Source organism: Coenobita brevimanus, chromosome 62 (assembly GCF_032717465.1).
Source record: "Coenobita brevimanus isolate Jiangsu-jjx chromosome 62, ASM3271746v2, whole genome shotgun sequence".
NCBI lineage: Eukaryota > Metazoa > Arthropoda > Malacostraca > Decapoda > Coenobitidae > Coenobita > Coenobita brevimanus.
The window spans coordinates 29,777,840-29,805,282 of NC_137015.1; the positions used below are offsets into that span (position 1 = coordinate 29,777,840).

The following is a 27,443-nucleotide window of genomic DNA, read 5'->3' on the forward strand; positions in this document are numbered from 1 at the left end:
ATCACGTGGTCATTGAGTTCCAGATGTTAATAGGAAACGTCGAGCCAAGAGACGAGCTTCATAGACAGGGAAGATACAACTTTGGCAAAGCAAATTTTACAGGATTGAGAAACTTTTTTTGAAAATGCGGATTGGAGAAAATTCAGAGAAACAAGAGAGATACAGAGGAAGTGGGATATCTTTCTAGACCTCTATAATTTGGGAGTGGAAAAATTTGTACCAAGAGTAAGAGGGAAAGAAAACAGGAAAAAGGAGTGGTTTAATAGAAGGTGTATGATAGCCAAAAAAGAGAGAGATAAGGCGTGGAACAATTGGAGAAAGAGAGGTAATGACAGAACAAAGGAAGAATATAAAAGAACAAGAAACGAATACACAAGAATACGTAGGGAAGAAGAAAGGAATTTTGAAAAAGGTATAATTGACAAATGCAAGGATGAACCCAAACTGTTTTATAGATTTGTTAATGGCAAACTGAAACAAAAGGAAGGAATCACCAAGCTGAAAGTAGATGGAGAGGTCTTTAAGGATGCGGCAATGCAAGCAGAAATAATGAACAAACGTTTCCAGTCAGTTTTCACTAAAGAAAAGGAGCTTGTGGAAGGGGAGGGAGTGATTAGAAATGTTCCGGTGATGAAAGATATAAAAGTGGAGGTGCAGGAAGTGTATAAATTACTGGAAACTCAAGATGTAAGGAAAGCCCCAGGACCTGATGGAATTTCTAATTGGGTACTGAAGGAATGCAGAGAACAACTGGCGGATAAAATTCACAGCTTAATTGTATGCTCACTGGAAGAGGGGAAAGTGCCAAAAGAATGGAAGAGGGCAAATGTGGTACCAATTTACAAGGGAGGAAACAGGGAAGAACCCCTGAATTATAGACCAGTGTCTCTAACCAGCATGGTCGCAAAATTGTGTGAGAGAATCCTGAAAGACAGATGGATAAGATATCTGGAAGAGATGAATATTTTGGCTGAATGTCAGTTTGGATTCAGAAGTGGAAGGTCATGTGTTTCAAACTTGTTGAGCTTTTACTCAAGAGCGATTGAAGTGGTACAGGAGAGAGATGGTTGGGTGAACTGTGTGTACTTAGACTTAGAGAAGGCCTTTGACAAGGTACCTCATAAGAGACTAATGTGGAAACTAGAATATATAGGAGGACTAAAGGGGAAACTTCTGGAATGGATGAGAGACTTTTTGAGAGACAGACAAATGAGGACAGTAATAAAGGAAAAGATGTCTGGATGGAGGGAAGTAACAAGTGGAGTCCCTCAAGGCTCAGTGTTGGCGCCAGTAATGTTCCTGATTTACGTAAATGATATGGTAGATGGAGTGAACAGTTATGCGAGTCTGTTTGCTGATGATGTAAAGATCTTGAGGAAGATAGAGGTTGAGGAGGATTGTAAAATACTGCAGGAGGATTTGGATAGGATACACAATTGGAGCCGGACGTGGGAAATGAAATTTAATGTAAAGAAATGTAAAATATTGGAAATGGGTAAAAGTACCAGGAGACCATCACTGAATTATTTTTGGGTAATGAATTAATCACAAAAAGGAGAGAAGAGAAAGATTTGGGAGTGCTGGTCCAAGATAGTTTGTCACCAGAAAAGCACATTAACAAGATAGTTGGAGAGACTTATAAGCTCTTGACTAACATAAGAGTAGCATTTCATTATATGGATGAGGAAATGATGAAAAAATTGATAGTGGCCATGATCCGCCCCAGGTTAGAATATGCAGCGGTAGTGTGGTGCCCACACAAAAAGAAAGATATAAACAAGATTGAGAGAATACAAAGAACAGCAACCAAGATGGTCCCCAGTCTGACAGACCTGTCATACAGAGAGAGGCTGGAAAAACTGGATTTGCCTTCGTTAGAGGAAAGGAGAAAGAGGGGAGACATGATTGCGGTGTTCAGGACCATGGTGGGAGTAGATAAAATTGACAAAGAAGATCTGTTTGTATGGGATAAGAGAGCAACAAGAGGACATGGAATGAAGTTGAAAAAGTCAAGCTGCTTGAGGGATATCAAGAAGTATAGCTTTCCTTACAGAAGTATAGACTTATGGAATAGCCTGGACAAAGAGATCGTCCAGTCTAAAAACTTAAACGAGTTTAAAGTTAAATTCGACTTATTGAGAAACAGCGACGGAAACCCACGAGCATAGTACATTCCGTGTATATCACAATTGGGTATATTCTTAAATATTTGAAACGACTTAGACATAGAGGTGGTGCATGAGAAAAACATTCATGTGTGTAAAGGTAGACTTGATAAATGTGGATATGGAGACAGGACAACACGAGCATTGCTCAATTCCTGTATACTACAAATAGGTAAATACAAATAGGTAAATACACACACACACAAAATCCTTGGTGTAACATACAATACATCAATGTCATTTAAAAGACACATCACAAACATTAATGATAAATTAACACATGCCTTGAGGTCACTTGCCCATACAACAATTGGACACAACAAAGAAACCACCATCACAGTATACAAACAATATTATACATTCAGTGATGACTTATGCAAGCCCTGCTTGGGCTTCTAACCTCACTAAAACACACTACAACACTCAACAGACCATACGGAACAAGGTCCTAAAAATAATCACAGGCTGCACAGCTACTACATCCACTGACCCTATACATCAAGAAACCAAAGTCCTTAAAGTCAAGGATCATCTAGACATGAGAGGCACCCAAATTCTCACTGCAGCCTCCACAAACCCACAGCATCCAGTAAACTACATGGCAGCACATCCACACACACCAAGGAACATCAAAACAACACCCAGCGCATGACATCAAACACAAATACTATCTCTCTCCCCTCGCCCGCCTCAGACCAGCTTCCAGAAGCATATCCACACTCAAATCACTCGCCGCTCCATTATGACTTAAAGACAACACACAGCTGCTTGCATGACCTCCCGATATCCACCCTTCTGAATCCTACCTCCCTCGTGAGGACAGGGTCCACCTGGCCAGGCTGAGATGTGGGCATCATCCAGCCCTCTTAAGTTATCAGAAGAGGCTGGATGACTTCATCATTGATGCCTGTCCAGGATGTAACACAGCACCCCATACTATTAAGCACATTATGGAAGACTGCATTGCACATAATCACCTATGCCAACAACACAACACACACTCCTTGAGAGCTCTGTGGGAAAGCCCGGTCTCTGTCGTGGCCTTCCTTACGGATTCAGGGCTGTTCGGCCAGACTGCCTATAGAACTACTACTACTACTACTACTACTACTACTGTACTACTACTACTACACACCAAAACAATCCTATGAAATATTCAACAATTGATAAACTTATCTAATCTGCAAGAGTTTACAAAACCAAAAGCATGCTTGTCCTATTTCTAAAAACATTATAACTTCCATTTCTATTTCTCACCGGTTAATAAAAACATTGATATCGTGCTTGAGGATTTTCTGAACTTTGGCCTTCATCTTCTCCTTCTCTGCCAGTTCAAGCTCAGCAACCTGAAGGGGGAAAAAATTATAAGGAATGTACAGGTACAATTAACATTAAAAATGTATATAGATGCAAATAGAGGATGAGATATCCCCTTGGCACTCAGGCAAGTAGATGCTTTTAATCAATCCCAACCAATTATGGGAAGAAGTCAGAATGAAGAGAGAAGCCTGTACTTTCCTCATGAAAAATCATCCAACGAATTACCTCTATGCTGGGAATCGAACACAGGACTCTCAGGTGAGTGGTAATTAGTCAGATTATTTTTCCTGTGCAAAGTACAGGTTTCTCTCTTCATTCTGACTCGCCATAAGTGCTTCGGATTGATTAAAAGCATCTACTTGCCTGAGTGCCAGGGGGTTATCTCATCTTCTCAGGCCTAGAGTGGAGGCAGAGGGACATTGGTTACAAGATTCTAACACTGTGAGATAACTTTTACCTGGTCATGGTGTAGTGGTATGCTGAATGGCTCTCACCTTAGAGTCCCGGGTTCGATTCCTGGCATAGTGGTAATTTGTTGGACAATTTTTCCTGTGTAAAGTACAGGTTTCTCTCTTCTCTCTAATTCATTTCTCTTGAAGACCACAACTTCACTCTTCCCTACAGTCACCTTTAGATACTGTTCTTACACACTCTCTCAAACTCATTCACCCAGCCTTGCAATTCCCCTTCATCTTCAATTAACAGTAAAGTATAATCTGCAAACAACTGAACAGGAAGTTTCCAAATGCTACCCACTCTCATTAGGGTCACTACAACATCCACTGCCCTACCCTGTATCTCTTTTATAACTCCAGCCATACATAAATTGAACAACCATGGAGACATGACATCCTTGTTTCAATCTAACATTCAGATGGAAAAATTAACTCAGTTCACCTCCACATGCACTGCAGCCCTAGAGCCCTCATCCACACACTTCACACCATTCAACAGCTTCCCATTTACTCCATATATTTTTAATATTTTCCACATTCCTTGTTTATCCACTCAGTCATATGCTTTCTCCAAATCCATGAAGGCCATATGCAACTTCTTTACCTCCTCTGAACTTTCACTACACACCTTAGGATGAATATCCGATCTACATAACCTCTTCCCTTCCTAAATCCTCTCTGTTCTTCTTCAACTAATTCCATTGTTATTTCCCTACTCTGTCAGTAAGAATCCTACCATATACTTTTCCTATTACACTAACAGCATAAATACTCCTATGATTAACATCCATCCATCCATCGTCCAATCCTATGCACCCCATGAGGAGCGTAGGAGCTCAGGGCTAGGCAAGTTGGTCCTGACATTTAACCTGTTGAGAGTGACAGGCCTTGTTTGGGACTTATAAGAGTCGAAAGCAACAGGCCTCAAATGAGCACGATTTTCAAAGACGTACCAAAACCACGCCACGAGGAGTAGGTGGCTGAAATTTGTATGGGAAACTGGGGCAGGTGCCAACTCTCGATACCACCCATGCAATGCTCAGACTACCCGCGCGTGTGAGGACACCATGAAGCGCGCACTAATTTTCCTCCCACGATGCCACCAACCCCGCACCAGGCGCTAGGGGATCTGCACATACAGTGCTCGTCAGAAGTATGGGGCGCCCTGCGTCCCTCCTGAGAAACAAACCTTTCAACATTGAAAAAACATATAAATAATGCATTTTATTTACCTTTAGTGCTTCGTAGGGTAGCCTTTACGTTTCTTCACGGACCTGAGACGTCTTGGAAGTGAAAGGGCGAGGCTCCTGAGGTGCTGGAGGGGTATTTTGTCCCAGGAGTCACGAATGGCGGCTTCCAGCTTAGGCAGAGAGCTCACGTCCTTCCCTTGGAGACTCTTCTTTACAAGGTACCAGAGGTTTTCAATCGGATTGAGGTCTGGGCTATTTCCTGGCCAGTCTGTCATGAATGATACCTCGCAGTCACGAAGCCAATTGGTGACCGATTTGGCCTTGTGAGCAGGTGCACCGTCGTGCTGAAACACTCGTGCACCTGTTAGCTCGAAGGAGTCTGGTAAATGATCACACAGAAGCTCCAGGTAAACATCCTGATTCACTCTGAGGTTCTTGGGAAGTACAACAAGCTTCCCCAAACCCTTCCCTGAAAAACAACCCCATACCATGAGTGAATCAGGATGTTTAACTGTGCTTTCTACATACCGTGGGTCAAGTGGGTCACTACCTTTGCATGCTCCTCTGTTACAGGTAACACTAAACGTTGCCTCATCAGACCACAACACTGACAACCATTGCTCCTCACCCCAATTTAGATATTTATTAGCAAAGGCAAGCCTACGAATTCTCTGGCTGCTAGAGAGAAGAGGCTTTTTCACAGGCCTGTGACTTGTGTAACCAAGCTCATGCACCCTATGAGACACTGTTCTCACTGACACCTCACCAAACACTTCCGGGTTGCTCTCCTTAATTTTCCTTGCACTCACACAAGGATTAAACTCCACTGCACGTTTTAAAACATTAACAGACCTTGGGGAAGTTTTCCTAGGCCTACCAGACCTCGGTTTCTTTCTGGGAACTTCACCACTGTTTTCCTCCCGAAACCACACACACCAACGACGCACTGTCGATCGTGCCACACCAACCAATTCACTAATTTCCTTTGTCTGGTGGCCTGCCTCCTTTAGAGCAATGATCTGGGATATGATTTCACTCGATAGTTCACGGGTAGGTGCCATAACAAAGTTTTGAAGGCCAAAACACTGCGGGACACTCGGTAAAAAATGGCGCAATTTGAGAGGGACACTCGGCGGAGTTCCTCTCTCTCAGGCAGCCCGTGGGCGACTGAGGCGGGAACCAACCAGCGCGTCAGAAGGCCTCAGGCTACCATGACGTCATGCTCGGAGCTCAAACTTGTGGCTCAATTCTTACCCCGAAAAATGGGTGATTCTTTTTGGGCCATAAGTATTGCGTGCCCGGCGGACAACGCTGAATACTTCTGACGAGCACTGTACACACACACACGAGAGAGAAGGAGAGAGAGAGAGAGAGAGAGAGAGAATAAATACGGGAATGGCAACGGAGCGTCCCATTGATTGAGGAGATAAGGCATAAACATCGGTTCCTCTTCTCTCTCTTATTCTCCATTCCTTCCCTCCTCTCTTTGAGAGAGAGAGAGAGAGAATAAATACAGGAATGGCAAAGGAGTGTTCCTTTGAATGAGGAGATAAGGCATAAACATGTTTATTGGTCCCGCTTCTCTTTCTCATTCTCCATTCCCTCCCTCCTCTATGAGGGGAGAGAGAGAGAGAGAGAGAGAGAGAGAGAGATAGACAGACAGACAGAGACAGAGAGAGAGGGTTGATGATACAGTAATCACATGATCCTTGCCCAAGGCCATGGTAAAAAATAGGCTGTTTTTCCTGGATAATGCCCCCTTCCTTACCTCAATCACCGCAGGTGGTGGGTGGGTTGCTTGCGCCACCAGCTGTTCATCTTCTGGCCATTTTAACTCAGCACCACGTGACTTTATGTGGTCATATATATATATTGCCGGATGCACGCGAACATGTCCAAGATGTTGATGTGTGTTTCATTCAATTCTGTAAGACTTGAAATTTCAGACAAATTGTCGCTTGGTGCCTGGTACCTACGGAAGATTGGTCGCTCTCCAGAGTGACCAGCCTCACTGGCATTATGTGAGCAATAAACCCCACCCATCCCTTGGATTTAAACCTCAACTGGCTCAATCCAATTAGAGCACCCTAATTACCCATTAAACCACCAGGTGCCATAAGTTGGTTATATGGGTACCACCCAGTGCAGTAAATGGCTTCCTGGTGTACAGGAAACCATCTGGCTTGTCATTCAGTGTACAGCCACCCATAGGCAGAAAGAAGAGGAAAGAGTGAGGGAAAGAATGACAGAAGTGGAAGTGCAAAAACACCCGTGGGCAGAAGTAAGAGGAAAGAATGAAAGAAAAACAGAAGAGGAAGGAAGGAAGAGAGGAAACGGCAGATGCCCAAAACAGCACTACATAGAGTGAGTGGATGGTGAGTGCCCCCACCTACCATATGATTAACATACACTTCTTTTTTCCCAATTCTTTTGTAAAAGGGAATAATTATACCGGACTTCCACTCTTCTGCGACTCTATCTTCCTCCCAGGCCAATCAGAACACCTTCCATACCCATTCTACTACTATCTCTCCCCCATGCTTCAGCATTTCACCACACACTCCATCAGTTCCTGGGGTTTTCCCCATTTTGACTTTCTTCATTCCCTCCACTACTTCCATCCTACCGATCTCTTCCTCCCTTCTCTCTCTCCTTCTCCCAGCCACTTATATTTGTGTTACCTTCATTCTCTGTGTTGAACAATTCCATAAAATGTTCTCTCCATCTGCTCACTTTTTCTCCCTTCTCCACTAGCAACCAGCCATTTTTATATTTCACTTCCCTACTACCTTCTTTATCACCCTGGTTAATACTCTTTACCTCCTTTCAGAACATTTTCTTACATTCCCTCCCCTTTACACTCAAATTCCTTCCACACTCCCCATTCACTCTATTCTTAATAATATTTTCATCTCTCTTCTTTTTCTCTACATATAACTCTCTATTCCATCTCTCAATTTCATCCATACCTCTGCTTCCCATCTACTCACAACAGTATATGCTTTCTTCTTTTGTGCCACAGCTTGTCTTACCTCTTCATTCCACCATGGCATTCCCTGCACCCCTTTTTGTCTTCACCCCACACACTACCAAGCATGTTGCACAGATTTCTGTGAATACCCTGCACACACCTTTTGTCTCCCCCATCTGCTCCAAATCATATTTACCCCAAACGTCCTTCACTTCTCTCTTATATTCTCCCATTTTTTCATACTCTTGCAATCTTTCTACCCTCTTTATATTAACTATTCTTCCTGCCCTTCTCTCCTCCTATTTATCCATTGCACTTGTACCCTGACTTTCACCACCACCAAGTGGTGGTCTGAGAGTTCACTTCCCCAATCTCTGTATGCTTTTGCATCCAGCATATATCTTCTCATTCTCTCATCCACATACACATAATCAATCACAGCCTTCCATTCATGCAGTTCACCACCCACCCTTCTCATCAGTCATCACAAATACCTGTGGATCATTTTGTGCCTAAAGAGGGTATTGGCTACCACCAATCCCCTCCCTGCACAAATGTCCACTAGAGCATTACCATTCTCATCCACTTCTACAGGTACACCCCTCTCACTAACTGCTCCATCCACCTTCACGTTTCCTACTTTTCCATTCACATATCCAACCAAAAACACACACTCATTCCTTTCAAACCACTAATATGAATAAATCCATCCATCATCTGATCCTTTATTACACCAACCGAGAGCATTGAGGCCAGGGGCTAGGATGCTAAGTTAAAACACTTGCAATGAGGATGACCATTTCCTTGCCTCTGCACAGCATAATGTAAGTAATTAACCCTAACCACTCATACAGGGAATATTTAATTGAAGTATTTTAACCAGCCTGGCATCATATGTTAAAGAGTTAACGAGTGAGATATACAGTATTATGTTACATGAATTCACTAACCTTGGCAGTGGATTCAACAGAGATTTTTGAGCCAAAAACTTTGATCTTGTCCGTGTCCATGGGGGTATTGGCAATCAGGATGCAGGCATTCTCAATCCTCTTGGGTTGGTTCACACCAATCTTCTTCTCTAGGATAAAGCCTGGAGAAATATGATAAAAATATAACTGCTTACAAAAATTCATGTAATGCCTTATACTGTATCTATTTAAAACATGAATCCCTAAACTTTTTTTTTTATGTAAGAGAGAAGGAGCCAAAGGCCAGGAGTCAACAAACTGTTCCTTCCAAGAAAAAACAAAAACAATAAAAAAAAAGAGCCAAATTCAAGATCCGTTCATTTCTAGATGCCTGGACACACTGCGTTTAAAAGACTGGATATCATGGGAAGCAGGAAATACAAACACTGGGAGACAGTTCCGGAGTTGACCTATTGTGCAAATGAAAGACTGGAAGTAAGTTAGCTCTTGCATCAGAGAGCTGGACAGAAAAGGGGTGAGAGTTTGTTGCCAGATGGTTGCTACGCGCCTGTTGTAAAGGTGGAGGGATGCAAGCAGACAGTTCAGAGAAGCAGTGGCCATTGAAGTTGCAACAGAAAAGATGCAACACTGCGGTGAAGACACCGAGGATGAAGGGAGCCAGTGAGAGGAGGAGAGTTAATAAAACAAAAAGCCTTTGACTCCACCCTATTGAGAAGAGCTGAATGTGGGGAGCCTCCCCAAACAAAAGAGTTGTACCCTTCACAGGAGCGAATAAAACCTATGTATAAAGTCAACAACTGTGCAAGGATAAAGAAGGTATGGAGTCGGCTTAGCACACCTAATCTCTTGGAAGCAGATTTTACAAGAGATGTACTATGATATTTCCAAGATAACTTCCAAGAGAATGAAACCCCAAGTATGTTTAACCCTTCGTTAGTCCTGTGGGGTATTCAAATGTGGTTAGTCCAGTGGGGTGTTATAACACCCCTATACAAAAATACATGTAGTGTTATTAACATGCAAAATAAATTCATACTGCTGCTTCAGCATATCTCTGCAATCACTAATGAAAAGATTGAATGCCTTGTAGGTGGTGTTTATTAATTTATAATAATAAAATACAATAAATAATACTATCAGTAAAAAAATAACGAATGGATTCACATCTCATTTGTCAGGTCAACACGCACAGGAAAATAATTGTGTGATTTTTAAAATCAGCATAATGATAAACATTATGCAAAAATAAGATAAAAAAAAACAATCTATATCACAATATGATCTAAATGGTTAGTTTGATGGGGTGACTGGACACCCCAAGAGGGTGAAAAAGTGCCCCTCTCTCTCACTACAGCAGAGCAGGACTAAACCAATCCACATGCTCCCTCCCCTCACTGAATCAGGAGAGTACTGGAATGGAGAGAAATATTAGAATTGCCGGCTAGGAAATATGAGCTTTTAAAAAAATTTGGGGTGCCAAAACACCCCACCTGATTAATTGAAGGGTTAAGGATTATGCAGGATTAAGCTGGACATTATTAAACATTAATGGGTACTCCTTTGGAAGATTTTGTCGGGTTGATGCATGTAAGAACTGTGTCTTTGATGCATTAAAAACAACAAGATTACTTTTACCCCAGTCAGAGATACGAGCCAAGTCAGACATTAGGTATGCCATAGCCTCATCCCTTGTTTGCTGATGTAACTGCTGAGATGGACGTAACGGGAGCTGAATGGAAAGGTGAAGGGTGAAATCATCAGTGTATGAGTAGATAGGATTAGATGTACAGCTTAGAAGGTCACTGATGAACAAAAGGAAGAGAGTTGGTGATAGGACAGAGCACTGAGGAACACCACTACTGACAGATCTAAGAGAAGAACGGAGGCCATCTACAACAGCAGCTATAGAATGATCAGAAAGGAAGCTAGAGATGAAGGATCAGATAGAAGGATAAAAACTGTAAGAGGACAGTTTGAAAATTAAAGATTTATGCCAGACTCGATCGAAAGCCTTTGAGATGTCAAGTGCAATGGCAAAGCTTTTGCCAAAGGCCTGAAAGGAGGATGACCAGGAGTCTGAAAGGTAGGTGAGAAGATCGCCAGTGGAGCGTCCCTGACGGAATCCATACTGACGATCAGAATGAAGGTTGTGATAGGAAAGATGCTTTAAAATTTTTCTGTTAAGAATAGACTTGAAAACTTTTGAGACACAGGATGTTAAAGCAATTGGACAATAGTTTGAGGGATTGGAATGGTCACCCTTCTTTGGGACTGGCTGAATCAGAGCAAACTTCCAGCAAGAAGGAACGGTACAAGTTGATAGACAAAGGAGAATGAGTTTACCTAGGCAGGGTATAAGCACAGAAGCACAGTTCTTGAGGACAACAGGAGGGACTCCATCAGGCCCATATGCCATGTTAGTAATGAGGCCAGTGATGGCAGAAAATACATCAGTTAAAGAAATTTTAATGTCAGCCATGAGGAAGTCAGAGGGGGGAAGTGATGAAGGAACAGCATCGGAATCGTCTAAGGTGGAATTGGAGGAGAAAGTCTGAACAAAGAGATCTGCTTTATCAGCAGAACAGCTACAGAGCCATTAGAGTAGAAATGAGGAAAGAAGGATGAAGTAAAGTTGTTATAAAGGTTTTTGGCAAGGTGCCAGAAGAAGCGGGAAGAATTCGAGTTGGAGAGTTGAGAGCATTTAGTACAGATATTTTTAGCAGAGCGATGAACAGACTTAGCACGATTCCAGGCAGAAACATAAAAAAAGATGTGATTCTGGGGTAGGTTGGCTCCGGTACCTTTTATAGGTCTTCTCCTTGTTTTGAACAGCATTAGAACAAGCGTGATTAAACCAAGGCTTTCTTGCATTAGTCAAAGGATATGAGAATGGAGAGTATGCTTCCATGCCCGAGAGAATAGCCTCCGTAATGTGCATGGCACACTCGAATGGTTCCCGGCCATGGACACAATAATCATTCCAGGGAAAATTAAAGAAGTACTGCTTGAGGGTCTCCCAATCAGCAGCTCCAAAGTGACACAACCAATGTTTCTTTGGAGGGTCCACAGGCCGTACTGGAGCGATAGGGCAGGTTAAGGTAATAAGGCTGTGATTGGAGGAGCTCAACAGAGACAGAAGATTAATAGTGCAAGAAGAAGGATTAGTTGTAAGGAAGAAGTAAAGTATGTTGGAACTCTCTCCAAGGTGGTCAGGGATATGGGTAGGGTGCTGGACAAGCTGCACTAAGTCATTAAGGATATAAAAGATGTAGGCTTGTTCACCTGGTGGATAAGTGAAAGGAGAGCCAAAATCGATGGTGGTGAAATCTCCTAGACTGGAGATTGCCGAGAAAGGAGAAATGGATACGATGTGTTCTATCGTAGAAGTAAGATAGTCAAAGAATTTTTCCGTTTCTTACACACTCTCTCAAACTCATCCACCAAGCCTTGCAGCTCCCCTTCGTCTTCACTCAACAACACGGTATCATCTGCAAACAACAGTACAGGGAGTTTCCAAACACTATCCTCTCTCACCAGGGCCACTCCAACATCCACTACCCTACCTTGTATCTCTTTTATTACCCAATCTGTACATGGATGGGGTAATAAAAGAGGTACAAGGTAGGGTAGTGGATGTTGGAGTGGCCCTGGTGAGAGAGGATAGTGTTTGGAAACTCCCTGTACTGTTGTTTGCAGATGATACCGTGTTGTTGAGTGAAGACGAAGGGGAGCTGCAAGGCTTAGTGGATGAGTTTGAGAGAGTGTGTAAGAAATGGAATCTAAAGGTGAATGTAGGGAAGAGTAAAGTGATGGTCTTTGAGAGAGGTGAAGTCAGTGAATGTACAGCGAGGTTGGATGGTGAGGAATTGGAAAATGTGAGTACGTTTAAGTACTTGGGTAGTGTGATGAGTAAGGATGGAGGTTTGGAGGGTGAAGTGCTTGAAAGGGTACAGCAGGGAAGAAAGGTTGCTGGTTCTTTGAAAGCAGTGATAAGAAACAGGGAAGTGAGCATGGAAGTGAAAAAGTTACTACATGACAGTATTGTGATACCAACTCTAACGTACAGAAGTGAAGCTTGGACGTTGTTGGAAGGACACAAGTCAAGAGTGAGAGCCGTGGAAATGAGTTATTTAAGAGGAGCCTGTGGAGTCACATGGAGAGACAGGCTGACGAATGAGGATATAAAGGAGCGTTGTGGTGTTGATGTGGATGTGATAGGAAGCGTTATGAGGAACACACTGAGGTGGATTGGCCATGTGGAGAGGATGGAGGGTCAAAGACTGACGAAGAGAGTGTATGTGAGTGAGGTGGAGGGGGAAAGAGGGAGGGGGAGGCCGAGGATGAGATGGAGAGATGGGGTGGAGAGGTATATGAGAGAGGGGGGTGTGAGTTGGGAGCAGGGGAGTGAAATGGCGGGGGACAGGGCGACTTGGAGGCGATTTGTTTGTGGCCACCCCAAACGGGATTGAGGCGTCTGGCAATAGATAGACAGATAGATAGTAGAATTATGGGATACGTAAACAGCACAGGTATATTCAGTCAGAGAATGACAGGAAAGCCAAAGCCAGAGAACAGAGAATTCAGAAGAATGAAGTTCAGGAATACGAGAGCAAGATATGTCGCTGCATACATATACACAACAGCCACCTTTGGCTTTGAAATGAGTAATGAGAAAATAGGATGCAGAAAAGGGTTTGCTAACAGTTGCCTTAAACAGCTGAGTCTCAGCTAAGAAGTGAATTAGAAGTTTGGAGGAGGAGAGATGGTGCTCAACAGAGGGAAAATTAGAGGAAAGGCCGCGAATGTTGCAGAAATGAAGATGTTAGCCAGTGTTTCCAGGCAGCTCATTGTGTCATCACCGGGAGGTGGGCAGATGGTGAGGGCATTTATGGTCCCCGCCCCAACGGGACTTCGAAGCTTGGTTATTAGATGCCATTTTTTTGTTTTAATTTTGAAAAGGAAGTGTACTGTGTAATGTGCATGTAGTTTGGTGTTGACAGATAGAGAAACCTGTATTGGAGAGCATGCTGGTCTACTCTCTGTGTTACTGAAACACTGAAAAGTTCAGCAAAGGGGGATGGTCAGAAACTAGTCCCGAGGGCTGATGAAACAGGAGCTCCAGCTCTCCCTGTCATCAGCTTTCCATCCACCTTGAGAGTACTGCCCTACTTAACTGGTGCTACCATCTACTCTCAATTAAACTAGACTATCGATTTCGCTGGCCACTTACAGCCTATTGGTAAGTAACACCAGCATCACAGACATGGCTCTAATAAAAGATCCTTCAAACTCTTTTATTCTACCATCATTCTAATTTCCACTATTTTCTGAAAAAGAACAAGGAAACTCTCCCTCACCATATCCCTGAACTACAAAGAGTACAGCACCTGGTTTCCTACTGTCTCCATCCTTCCATATCATGAATATAAAACAATTCCATTTCATCCCTCAGACCTCAAGAGGTTTCCCAATGAAGTGTAAAATATCTCGAGGTTTACAGTAGCTGTTTAATACTTAGCTAACCCATGTACAGTAGAGTCTTCATACAACACGAGACAGGTTATGCACAACCTTGTGCAAAATAAAATTCATGCTAAAACATGACATACATTTACTGTACATGTAAAATAGGGGGTTAGGTTCTAGGACTTATTTTTTTTTCATCCATCCATCCATCATCAAATTCTACATTGCCCCATGAGAAGCGTAGAAGCCCGGGGCTAGGCAATTTGGTCCTGACATGTAAGATGATTAAAAATGTATTATAGATTATTACAAATGTTTGCCTTAAGACACCCAGGACAGTGTTTTTAGATACGATTTCACTGACTGGACACATTAGTGCATCCTGTATCTAACCTACCTAACCGATTAGTTTTGCCCCCTAATCTATCTATCTATCCATAACCCAATGCCCTAATCCCACAAAGGGTGGCCACAGACAAAACGCCTCCAAGTCGCTCTGTCACCCACCATTTGACTACCCTCCTCCCAGCTAACTCCCCCTTCCCCCTAATACTCCCCATAGAAATTTTAATCACCAAGGATTGCCACTAAGCCTCTTATAAGTTCTCTCTACCAATCAAGCAAAAACTTTTGACCTAAACAACCACTGAGCTCTTATAAACCTCAGTGTAAACAACACGTGAAATAATGGCCGCCCAGCATCAGGCATATTTCATCAAGAATTATTTTCAGCTCTCAAAAAAAAAAAAAAAATAAACCAAAAAAAAAGCAGTGTGAAACTATTTTTGAAAGCCATTAGTCATCAACAATAAATGAAAAAAATGCTATAAAGAAGTTGTCAGCATGGAGTGATTGCGTATTTCTTATTTCTCAGATACACACGAATGCAGTAATCATGAATAATAAGCAAGTCGGCCAAGCAGTATAGTTTGTATGGCAGTATAATTCATGAGAACTGAACTCACATAATTAGCTTACCTAACTATGTATGTCAACACACAGTGTCTTCACATATCGTAAGATCCGAATTTTCGCGACCAATGACCTTCAGTTCATAACATCGGGCACAAAGCCTCTTCACCCCCCCCCACACACACACACACATTGCACTAAAGGCAAAAACATGACTATTACTGCTCCTTCATCATTAACTTTTTTTTTTTTTTCCCCAACAAAGAAAACTATCCACATCGTAAACACACTCAACTCATATATGTCTGATCATTTGCATTTAAGCTCCCACACCAAACACCACTTCGTCCGACAGTTTTACATTTTCATTTAGAATAAATGCTTTTCTTGTGTTCACAGGACTTTCACGGCGTTTAGTCATAACTAAAGTTACTTTGGAACCACATGCTCAGAGTTCTGAGAGGAAATGAGGAGCAAGGAAATAAGCAAATTAACTTCTCATCACAGCGACTGTCTACAAAACACTGAGGCAGGCTGTGGCAGCCTGGCAGGTGGTATGAGACATAGGTCACGTGGGTCGAGTCGTGTCGAGGAAGCCAATCAGTGACTGACAAAATCATAACACATGAGTTGTATCTGGAAATCCAATACCTAATGCACCCATTTCCCACTGTATCTCTCATGCAACTGAGTGGTATTACTGTGCTATTATGTAATTATGGGAGAAATTAAATGCCCGTGTTATTGTTGGATCGGTTTCGTTTTGTCTTAAATCGTGACTCTACTACATCTTGTGTGTTTACATGCAACAAAATCATCTGGTGTTAGCAGAGTTTTGGAGGTGTACAGAGAAGGAATGCAGTACCAGGAAATGGGACACTCAGAGAGGCAAAGAATGCTGTGAAGCATTTGAAAAATGGGAATGCAGATGGGGTTCATAAGGGGTATGCAGAGATAAGTGTAATGGACAGGGCAGAATGAAGTGCTTGTTGGGTATATATAAGAAGGCATGGATCAGTGAAACTGCTAGTTGTGTGGAAAAGGTCAATGATTGTATCCCTGTACAAAAATAAAGGTGAGTGAAATGAGTGCAAGAATTATCATGGCATAAGTCTATTAAGTGTTGTAGGAAAGGTGTATGGAAGAATTACCATACAGAAAGTAAGAAAGATATCAGAAGTTCTAGTGAATGATGAACAGAGTGGCTTTAGGAGTAACAGAAGAGGTGTGGATCAAATATTTGCAGTGAGACAACTAGTGGAGAAGGCTTGTGAGAAGGAATATTACGTGTTTATGGTATTTATGGATCTGGAAAAAAACATATGACAAAGTAGACAGAGAAAGACTGTGGAAGTTTCTGTGCATGTACAGTGTAGATGGTAGGCTGCTAGGTGCCGTCAAAAGTTTTTATGATGGTAGTGAGGCATGTGTAAGGGTAAGTGGGCACCTAAATGAATGGTTCATGATCGGTGTGGGCGTGTGACGAGGTTGTGTGATGCCCCATGTTGTTCAATAAATATCTGGGGTGATGAGAGAAGGAAAAACACGAGTAATGGAGAGAGGGATGGCATTGGTAATGAATGGTGATTGATGGAATATCTCAAAATTTGTTGTATGCTGATGATGCTGTACTACTTGCAAATACCGCACAAGAGCTTGGTAGACTTGTGCAGAGTTTTGTAGATGTCTGTGTGTGTTGTGCCTTGAGAGTAAATGAGGCCCCACATGCAAAAGTATACCCATGCACCATTTTTTAAAAGTGGAGGAAATCACGTTTAAGGTTTTTACAACTTTGGAGAATGATACCGCAAGAACTATTATACCTAGGATAATGGCGTTTACATGATTTAATAGCTGATTGTCTCTACTTTATCCAAAAACTTTTTAGTAAAGGTATTATTGTTAAAAAAAAAAAAAAAAAAAAAAAAAAAAAAAAAAGACATATTAGCATACAATGCTGCTACTTTTATCCATCCATCCATCCATCATCCAATCCTACATTGCCCCATGAGAAGCGTAGGAGCCAGGGGCTAGGCAGTTGGTCCTGACATTTAAGATGAGAGTGACCAGCCTTACTCATCCCTGAGTGGCATTACATGAGCAATCAACCTCAACCACCCCTTGGATATAAACCTTCACCGGCTCACTCCGATTGGAGCGCAATAATTACAAACTAAACCACCAGGCGCCGAAATTTGGTCATATGGTTACCACCCAGCATAGTACATGTTTTCCTGGTGTACAGGAAACCATTTGGCTTGTCACTCAGTGTAGTCACCCACAGGCAGAAGGAAGAGGAAAGAATGAAGGAAAGAAAGACAGAAGAGGGAGTGTAAAGTTACCTGTAAGCAAATGGACAAAGAAAGAATGAAGGAAAGGAAGACAGAAGAGGATGGAAGGAGAGATGCATAAAATAATACTGCAGGCCAATAGCTTGTGAGTTCCTTATGTTGTAAGATGAAGTTGAATGTCTGTAGAGTGGTTGGTTATGAATCTGCCTAGTTATTGTCATAAGCTTTATAAATTTTTCAAAAAAATTATCAATATGCAGCATTTTTTTTTCACCTGGTCCTCGTTGTTCTGTGTTTTTATGTGAACAATAAACACTTTACATCTATTAAATGCAATAACAAACAAAGTCTATCTATCTATAGCCCGACGCCCTAATCCCGCAAAGGGTGGCCGCAGACAAAACGCCTCCAAGTCACTCTGTCACCCACCATTTGACTCCCCTCCCCCCAACTCACCCCCCCCTCCCTCATATACCTCTCAACTCCATCCCTCCACCTCATCCTCGGTCTACCCCTCCCTCTCCCTCCCTCCACCTCACCTACATACACCCTCTTAGTCAGTCTTTCATTCTCCATCCTCTCCACATGTCCAAACCACCTCAGTGTATTTCTCCTAATCTTTTCAACCACATCCACATCTACCCCACAACGTTCCTTCACTTCTTCATTCGTCAACCTGTCCCTCCACGTCACTCCACATGCTCCTCTCAAGTAACTCATTTCCACTGCTCTCACTCTTGACTTGTTCCCTTCTTGCAAGGTCCACGCCTCGCTTCCATACGTCAGGGTAGGGATCACAATACCATCACGCAGTGACTTCTTAACTTCCATACTCACCTCCCTATTTCTCATCACTGCTTTCAGTGTACCAACAACCTTCCTTCCCTGCTGTACCCTTTCATTTACTTCATCCCCCAAAGTTCCATCCTTACTCATCACACTACCCAAGTACTTGAATGTACTCACATTCTCCATATCCTCACCATCCAACCTCACTGCACACTCTGTGACTTCATTCCTCTCAAACACCATAACTTTACTTTTGTTTACATTAACTTTCAGCTTCCTCCTCCTACACACTGTCCCAAATTCATTCACCAAACCTTGCAACTCCCATTCATCTTCACTCAACAATACTGTATCATCAGCAAACAGCAACACCGGAAGCTTCCAAATCTCACCCTCATTCATTAGGGCCACCCCCACATCCACTGCCCTACCTTGAACCTCCTTTACAACCCCATCCATATATATATTAAACAGCCATGGAGACATTACACACCCCTGTTTCAGTCCCACATTGAGATCAAAGAACTCACTCAGCACACCATCCACTCGCACCGTAGCCCTAGCTCCCTCATACATACTCTTCACAGCACTCAACAATTTCCCCTCCACTCCATATATTCTTAATACCTTCCACATACCTTGCCTATCTATTCTGTCATAAGCTTTCTCCAAGTCCATGAAGGCAGCATACACTTTCCTTCCCTTCTCTAGATACTTCTCCACTAAACATCTTAGAACAAATATCTGGTCTACACACCCTTTTCCCTTCCTAAATCCCCCTTGTTCTTCTCCAACTAGCTCCTCTGTCATATGCCTAACCCTATCAATGAGTATTCTACCATATATTTTACCAGTCACACTAAGAAGGCAAATACCCCTATGGTTACCACATACTTCTCTCTCCCCTTTTCCTTTGTACAGAGGAACAATTATACCTGATTTCCAGTCCTCTGGAACCCTTCCCTCTTCCCAAGCCAATCTACACAACTTCCATATCCACTCCACAACAATCTCACCCCCATACCTAAGCATTTCACCACACACTCTATCAATTCCTGGGGCCTTTCCCAGCTTAATCTTCTTCATCGCTTCCACTACTTCCAATAATACTAGAAATAATGATGTTTTACATTAATAATCTTATTAATGAATACAGTGGTTGCGCCTGATAAAGGGTAGCGATGTAAACCCAATGTCACTTCTATGGGTTTTCACGCTTATGTCTTGGGTCATACATTACATCCACCAAGTTCACATGAAAGTACATACTCTGAGGGACTGTGGGATGGCATTATCTCAATTTTCGACAAGGTGGTGCATGGGTATACTCTTGTACGTGGGGCCTCAAATGTAGAAAAGAGTAAAGTGATGGTTACTGAGAGAAAAGGTGAAGCCCAGTGTGATGTTACAGTGAATGGAGAGAGACTGGAATTGATGAGGGAGTTCAATTACTGGGATAGAAAAGAAAGGAAAATGTCAAAAGAAGCGGAAAACAGAGTGACACAAGAAAGAAAAGTAACTAGTGCCATGAAGGCCCTGAGGGTTGAATGTTGCAGCTGCACACGGCTTACATGGAGTGTTAGTGCCAACTTTAACAGACAGAAGTGAGACTATGGTGTGGCATCAAGAGTAAGAGCTACGGAGATGGGTCTGCTGAGGAATATATGGGGAGTACATAGTGTGGATAGGATACGGAATAGTGTGATTTGTGAAAGATGCGAAGTGAGAAGTCTATGGACACCAGAATTGAAGAGAGAGTACTGAGATGGTATGGTCATAAGGAGATAATGGATGACAGAGTGGTGAAAATGGTATATCTGAATGAATCTGAAGGAAGGAGGAGGCAAGGAAGGCCAAGAAGAAGGTGGAAGGATATGGTGGATTAGTGTGTGGGGAAGAGAGGTATGGAAGTTGGTTAGGCTAAGGGATTCACAAGAGATCAAGTTGGCTGGATGAATTTTGTGTGGAGATGTGCATGACCAGGGATTTGGCACACCTTTTAACGTGACAGCGTTCGGATTGGCTCTACAGTCTCTATTTAAGACAAAATGAAATAACGATCTTACAATAACACGGGCATTTAAGTCCTCCCATAATTATTTCATAGGATGGTAATACCACTCAACTGTGCGAGAGAAACTGTGGGAAATGGATGCACTTTGGTACTGGATTTCCAGATACAACTCGTGTGTTATGATTTTGTCAGTCACCAATTGGCTTCCTCGACTTGACCCGACCCACGTAGCCCACATCCCATACCACCTGCCACAGTCTGCCTGTGTTGTGTTGACGGTTGCTGTGATGAAAAGTTTATTTGCTTATTTCCTTGCTCCTCATTTCCTCTCAGAACTTTGAGCATGTGGTTCCAAAGTAACTGTAGTTATGCCTAAACACCCTGAAAGTGCTATGAACACAAGAAAAGCATTTATTCTAAATGAAAATGTAAAACTGTAGTAGTAATAGTTGTTCCCAAGGCAATCTGGCTGAACAGCCCCGAGTTCCTAAGGAAGGCCATGGCCAAGACCGGGCTTTCCCACAGAGCTCTCAAAGAGTATATGTTGTGTTGTTGGCGTAGGTGATTGTGTGCAATGCAGTCTTCCATAATGTGCTTAATAGTATGGGGTGCTGTGTTGCATCCTGGACAGGCATCAGTGACTGAGTCATCCAGCCTCTTCTGGTAATGTGGACCAAGTGACATGTGGTGTGGGAGCTTAAATGCAAACGATCAGACAGATATGAGTCGGGTGAGTTTATGATATGGATAGCTTTCTTTGCTGAAAAAAAAGTTAACAATGAAGGAGCAGTAAAATTCACGTTTTTGTCTTTAGTGCAATGTATGGGGGGGGGGAAGCTTTGTGCCCGATGTTTGTTATGAACTGAAGGTCTTTGGTTGAGAAAATTCGGATCTTACGATATGCGAAGACACTACGTGTTGACATACATAGTTAGGTATGCTAATTACGTGAGTTCAGTTCTTGTGAATTATACTGTCATACAAATTATACTGCTTGGCTGACTTGCTTCTTATTCACGATCACTGCATACGTGAGTATCTGAGAAGTGAGAAATACGCAATCACTCCATGCTGACGACTTCATTATAGCATTTTTTCCCTTTATTGTTGATGACTAATGGCTTTCAAAAATAGTTTCACTGTATTTTATTTCTTTATGAGCGCCGAATGTGATAACCTAGTGAAATATGCCTGATGCTGGGGGGCCATTATTCATGTATTGTTTAAGTCAACAGTGTTTTGCTTGAAAGGTAATGAGGACTTTCAAAAGGCTTAGTGGCAATCCTTGGTGACTAAAATATATATGGGGAGTATTAGGAGGCGAAACTAATCAGTTAGGTTAGGTTAGAATGCAGTATGCACTGATGTGTCCAGTCAGTGAGATCGTATCTAAACACACTGTCTTGGGTGTCTTAAGGCAGACATATTTGTAATAATCTATCTACAGTGGAGTCTCTTTTATCCAAAAATCATAGGACTTTCAAAGTTTCATTGAACTGATTTTTTCAGATAAATAACAGTATTGTACTCACCCATCACCCATTTCTGGCAACATATAGCTCACCATCACCACCAGCACCCCAAAAGCCACTCAACCATCACCAAAACACTTAATACACTGTAATAACTACGTATGTAACTGCACTTTTATAACTGTAATAAAAACTGTCAACTTCAATAAATCTTCACTCAAATAAACTAAAATAAACCTTCACCAAAACAATTACGTAATTCACTGTAAGCAATTTGAACAAATAAAGTCTTAAACCTAATTGTTTTTTCATATTCCGTTTCCTTATTCAATCATTTCCAAATCATCCACATCATCTCCCATATCATCCAAATCTTCCGAGGTGGTGGATGGGGGCTGGTGCAACCAACGCTCGCTCTAGTGACTAGTGGAGCAACCATAAAATAACAGTAGTGGCACGAAACAAGCCAGCAGTGTTTGAATTCTTGGATAGATTTCAGATTTTTGCGGTTAACTGAAATGAGAACGTTTAGTAAAACTTTCAGTTAATGACATATTATGGTTAAAAGAATTTCGGATAAAAGAGACTCCACTGTATATTTTTAACGAAAAATATAAGGCTCCTAGAACCTAACCCCCTATTTTACACGTAAATATATGTCATGTTTTAGCACGAATTTGATTTTCCACGAGGTTTGGCATAATCTATCTCTTGTTGTATGTAGACTCTACTGTACTAGATACATTTATGAGAAGCTACAGAAGGTGGTGAATATTTTTTCAGCCCATCAGATGGAGCCAGGATTTCGAGGGCTTGAATGATGAATGAATGGAAGCATGGCCCATGGAACTTGGCAAACTCTTGCTGTCTGGATGCTGCCACTCCTCACCATGACCTAGGATGCAAAAGGAGGCCCGGATGATGATGATGGTGATGTCAGCAGGGTTACTGTTGTCGTTGATCTACCCTGGTATAACTGGCCAAGCAGCCCCATCAACCGCAGGCAAGCAGGCCTGAAGCGGTGGCGTCTTCGCCGTGGGTCTACCCGCCAGAGGCTGTCGACGCAGAAGAGGAAGACAGCATGGGGACCAACCCTCCGGCCCCTCATGGGGCCCGGGAACCTGGGAGTGGCTTTGGTCGCCCAGGCAAGTACCACATTTCTCAACACAACACATATAACAACACTGTTGTTTCTACACCAAGAAATGACTTGCCAGTGGTCATTTCTCAACGACTTCATCTAGATGGGGACATTGAGAGTGATCCAGGATCCACCAACAATTACATGTCCAACATGCTCAAAACCTATCACTTCAAGCCAACAGACAAAGGGTTCAGTTCAGTGCAGTTCCTGCAAGAACTGGACCCATTACACCTGCACAACATTTGCATCCAGAAAACATTACACAAACACCTGGACCTGCTCCTTATGCTCCTTCCCCCCACCCATTAACCCCCCCACCAACCCCACTCCTTCCTCCACACCACTTCAGCCTAACCCACTGATCCTTCCCATAACATCCAATCCCCCAAACCCTCCCATTCCATCCCAATCTAATCCATCCCAATCCTTACCTCCATCACAACCTTCTCCTACCCGTTCCCCTCCACCCAAACCCCCACCTTCCCCCCATGCTGCAGCACCCAACACACATTGCACACACAACTAAAACATGAAATAATCATAGATGGCATAAACATAAAAAAACAAGAACTTTCACAATTCATCTAACAACAAAACATACACACTGCCATCTGAACAAGAAACAGAACTACACAGAACACAAAATACACCTACATTTCATAATTTCACCACCATTAGACAAGACAGGGCCGATGGCAGTGGCAGTGGACTCATCACCCTGGCACACAAATCCATCAACTTTTCAGATACCAGTGCACACACACAGTCACTTCTCTCCCCACATGACACCACAACAGAAATACAATCAATTAAAATACATACTGGTAACAAATCACACATAACAATTGCCAATACATACATTCCCCCCCAATCGTCCCCCACAGTACCACACAATTACTCTCCACATATACACCACATCACTAACATACCCAACATTATCCTGGGTGGTGATTTCAATGCCAAGGCATCAGCCTGGCATGTCAACAACCCTGACACAGACAGAGGGCTAGTATTACAATTCCAAACAGAAAATCTTTTCGTACTCAATAATCTCCATCAACATACCCATATCCCACACCAAGCCCTCTTCCTTCCATCATCCCCAGACATCACATTTTGCTCCCCAAACCTCACCCCCACTAAATCCTGGAGAGTGGTCAGAGCCCTTGGCTCTGACCAACTCCCACTCATCATCACTACCAAAACCAGAATCAGCCCAGCTGGCCACAGACACATACACTAATTATAAGAGAGCCAACTAGGAGGCTTTCACAAATGAAACAGAATAACACTTTGAAACATTAAACAGTACATCCATCACAAACATCAACACTGTTGTCCACACTTTCAATACAATTATTCAAAATGCAGACAAAAGACAATTTCCTACAGGCAACAGAGAGACACAATCCCAACTTCACACCAGAAATTCAAGGCCTCATCAATCAACGTGACATATTATGACACTCCCCAACACCCCATACACAAGCCTCCATACAACAAATACAAGAACTCAACACTCAAATAAATAATAAAATATCAGAACAGCAAACATGGAACTGGAATAATTATCTCCAAACACTTGATAACAAAACAAACACCAGCAAACTCTACAAAACACAAAACAGCATCACACTCTCCAACAACAACACTACACAATCACATGCTGCCATCACAACAAGCAAACACTCTAATCAATCACTTTTCACATGTCAGCCATCTAAACCGCCATCACAACAACTGACGTGTCATCCGACGTAAGAGACAGTTCCCCACAGACCCAGACTTCGAAACTTTCACTTACAACCAGACGAAGCACATCATTAGCAACTTTAAGCACTCATTTGCCCGTGGACCAGACAACCTAAGCTACATACACCATAAACACCATGGACCACAAGGCATACAAACAATCACCAACATATCAAACTACAGCTACTTACACAACATAATACCCAACATCTGGAAGCATGGAATTATCTCACTATCCCCAAACCCAACAAAGACTCCCCACGTAACCTTCCTCACACAGCCCTATCACACTCCTCTGCACCCCTTCCAAAGTCACTGAATGACTGGTACTACAACTAGTTACACCTCACACACCCCTAGCCTCATTACAACATGGTTTTAGGCCACTACGTTCCACAAACACTCTTCTTACAGACCTTACACAGAGAGTTTTGGATGACATGAATTCAGCTAGGACACCACACAGAACACTCCTAGTCACACTAGACATTAGCAAGGCTTTTGATGCCATCCCACGCCACAACCTCATAAACAAAATATTCAACACAAACATGCACAATAACACAAAAAGATGGCTGGCAAACTACTTAGCAGGCAGATGTGCACATATAACATTTGCAGGTCAGTCTTCGAAGACAGAAACTTCACAAATGGCGTCCCCCAAGGATCTGTTTTGTCCCCTACACTCTTTAACCTATACATGCACGACGTACCCACACCCCACATACCACAGATTCACACAGCTTCCTATGCAGATGACATAACACTTACATGTACAAACCAAAAGGCAAACACAGCCGCACACATCCTCCAACCTGACCTCAACACATTACACGAATGGTTCACCACAAACAGACTTGAAATAGCCCCAGCCAAATTTACAGTGTCCTTTCTCACAAACTGGACAGCAGAACCCACTCATTTTCCACACCTCACCATAAACAACACTCCCCTACCACACACACACACACACACACACAAACTTCCTTGGTGTAACATACATCAAAGTCATTTAAACAACACATCACAAACATTAAAGATAAATTAACACCAAGACTCAATGCCTTGAGGTCTCTTACCCATACAACATTTGGACACAACAAAGAAACCAACACCACAGTATACAAACAATATATACATTCAGTGATGAATTATGTAAGCCCTGCTTGCGCTTCTATCTCACTAAAACACACTACAACACTCTACAGACCATAAAGAACAAGGCTCTAAAAATAATCACAGGCTGCACAGCTACTACACCCACAGACCACCTACACTAAGAAACCAAAGTCCTTAAAGTCAAGGATCATCTAGACATGAGAGGCACCCAAATTCTCGCTGAAGCCTCCACAAACCTACAACATTACTACACTACATGGCAGCATATCCACACACACCAAGGAACATCAAAACAACACCCAGCACAGAATATCATACACAAATACCGTCATCTCTCTCCCCTCGCCCACCTCAGACCAGCTTCCAGAAACATATCCATTCCCACATCACTCGCCGCTCCACTCAGTCACTAAGACAACACACAGCTTCGTGCACGGCCTCCCGATATCCACCCTTCTGAATTCTATCTCCCTCGTGAGGACAGGGTCCACCTGGCCAGGCTGAGATGTGGGCATCATCCAGCCCTCTTAAATTATCACAGGAGGCTGGATGACTCCGTCGTTGATGCCTGTCCAGGATGTAACACAGCACCCAATACTATTAAGCACATTATGGAAGACTGCATTGCACACAATCACCTATGCCAACGACACAACATTCACTCCTTGAGAGCTCTGTGGGAATGCCTGGTCTCGGCCATGGCCTTCCTTAGGGACTCAGGGCTGTTTGGCCAGACTGCCTAGGGAACAACTACTACTACTGCAGGCATGCAACTACCTTGCAGGGACATCCCATGCAGTGAACTGATGTCCCCTCAGTGTAGGGGACAGTGTGGAGGTTTGGTTCTTGGATGGATGCTGCATTCGCATCTCTACCCACTTAACAGGAGCACCATAATAGGCTCCACTTCACCCCATAATTAGGATACATAGTTATCACCCAGCACTGTAAATGGTTGAATACTGCTCACCCTTGTGGAATGGATGTGGTGAGGCTGCACTAAAACATCCATCCATCCATCCATCATCCAATCCTACATTGCCCCATGAGGAGCATAAGAGCCTGGGGTTAGGCAGTTGGTCCTGACATTTAAGATGAGAGTGCCCAGCCTCACTCATTCCTGAGTGACATTACATGAGCAATCAACCCCAACCACTCCTTGGATATAAAACTTCACCGGCTCAATCCGATTGGAGCACAATAATTACCCAATAAACCAACTGGACAAAATTCAGAACAAAGCTGTAAGACTGATTAATAACCCTGCAATTCCAATGAACTGCCAGTACATCCCCTCAACTATGAAATAATGCTGCCTCCCTTGTATTATTTTATTGATACTTTTATGGCAAATGCTCAGATGCAGTTGCATCCACTGTGCCGCCTCACCATGCCTTCCCCCGTGCTACACGGGCATCCGGTTACGCTAATGACTGGACTGCCATTTTGCAGAA

At 42.8% G+C, this 27,443-nt stretch overlaps 1 protein-coding gene across 1 annotated transcript in view; it reads right to left on the reverse strand.

Moving 5' to 3' along the window:
• The window catches only part of CCT2 (chaperonin containing TCP1 subunit 2), a 221,640-nt gene that overhangs the window by 93,737 nt on the left and 100,460 nt on the right, over positions 1–27,443 (reverse strand). The window contains exons 6-7 of the mRNA XM_080275729.1: positions 9,052–9,191; positions 3,423–3,511 (exon numbers count right to left, since the gene is read on the reverse strand). Coding sequence (XP_080131855.1) covers positions 3,423–3,511; positions 9,052–9,191 — 229 coding nt within the window. The remainder of the gene's footprint in view (positions 1–3,422; positions 3,512–9,051; positions 9,192–27,443) is intronic.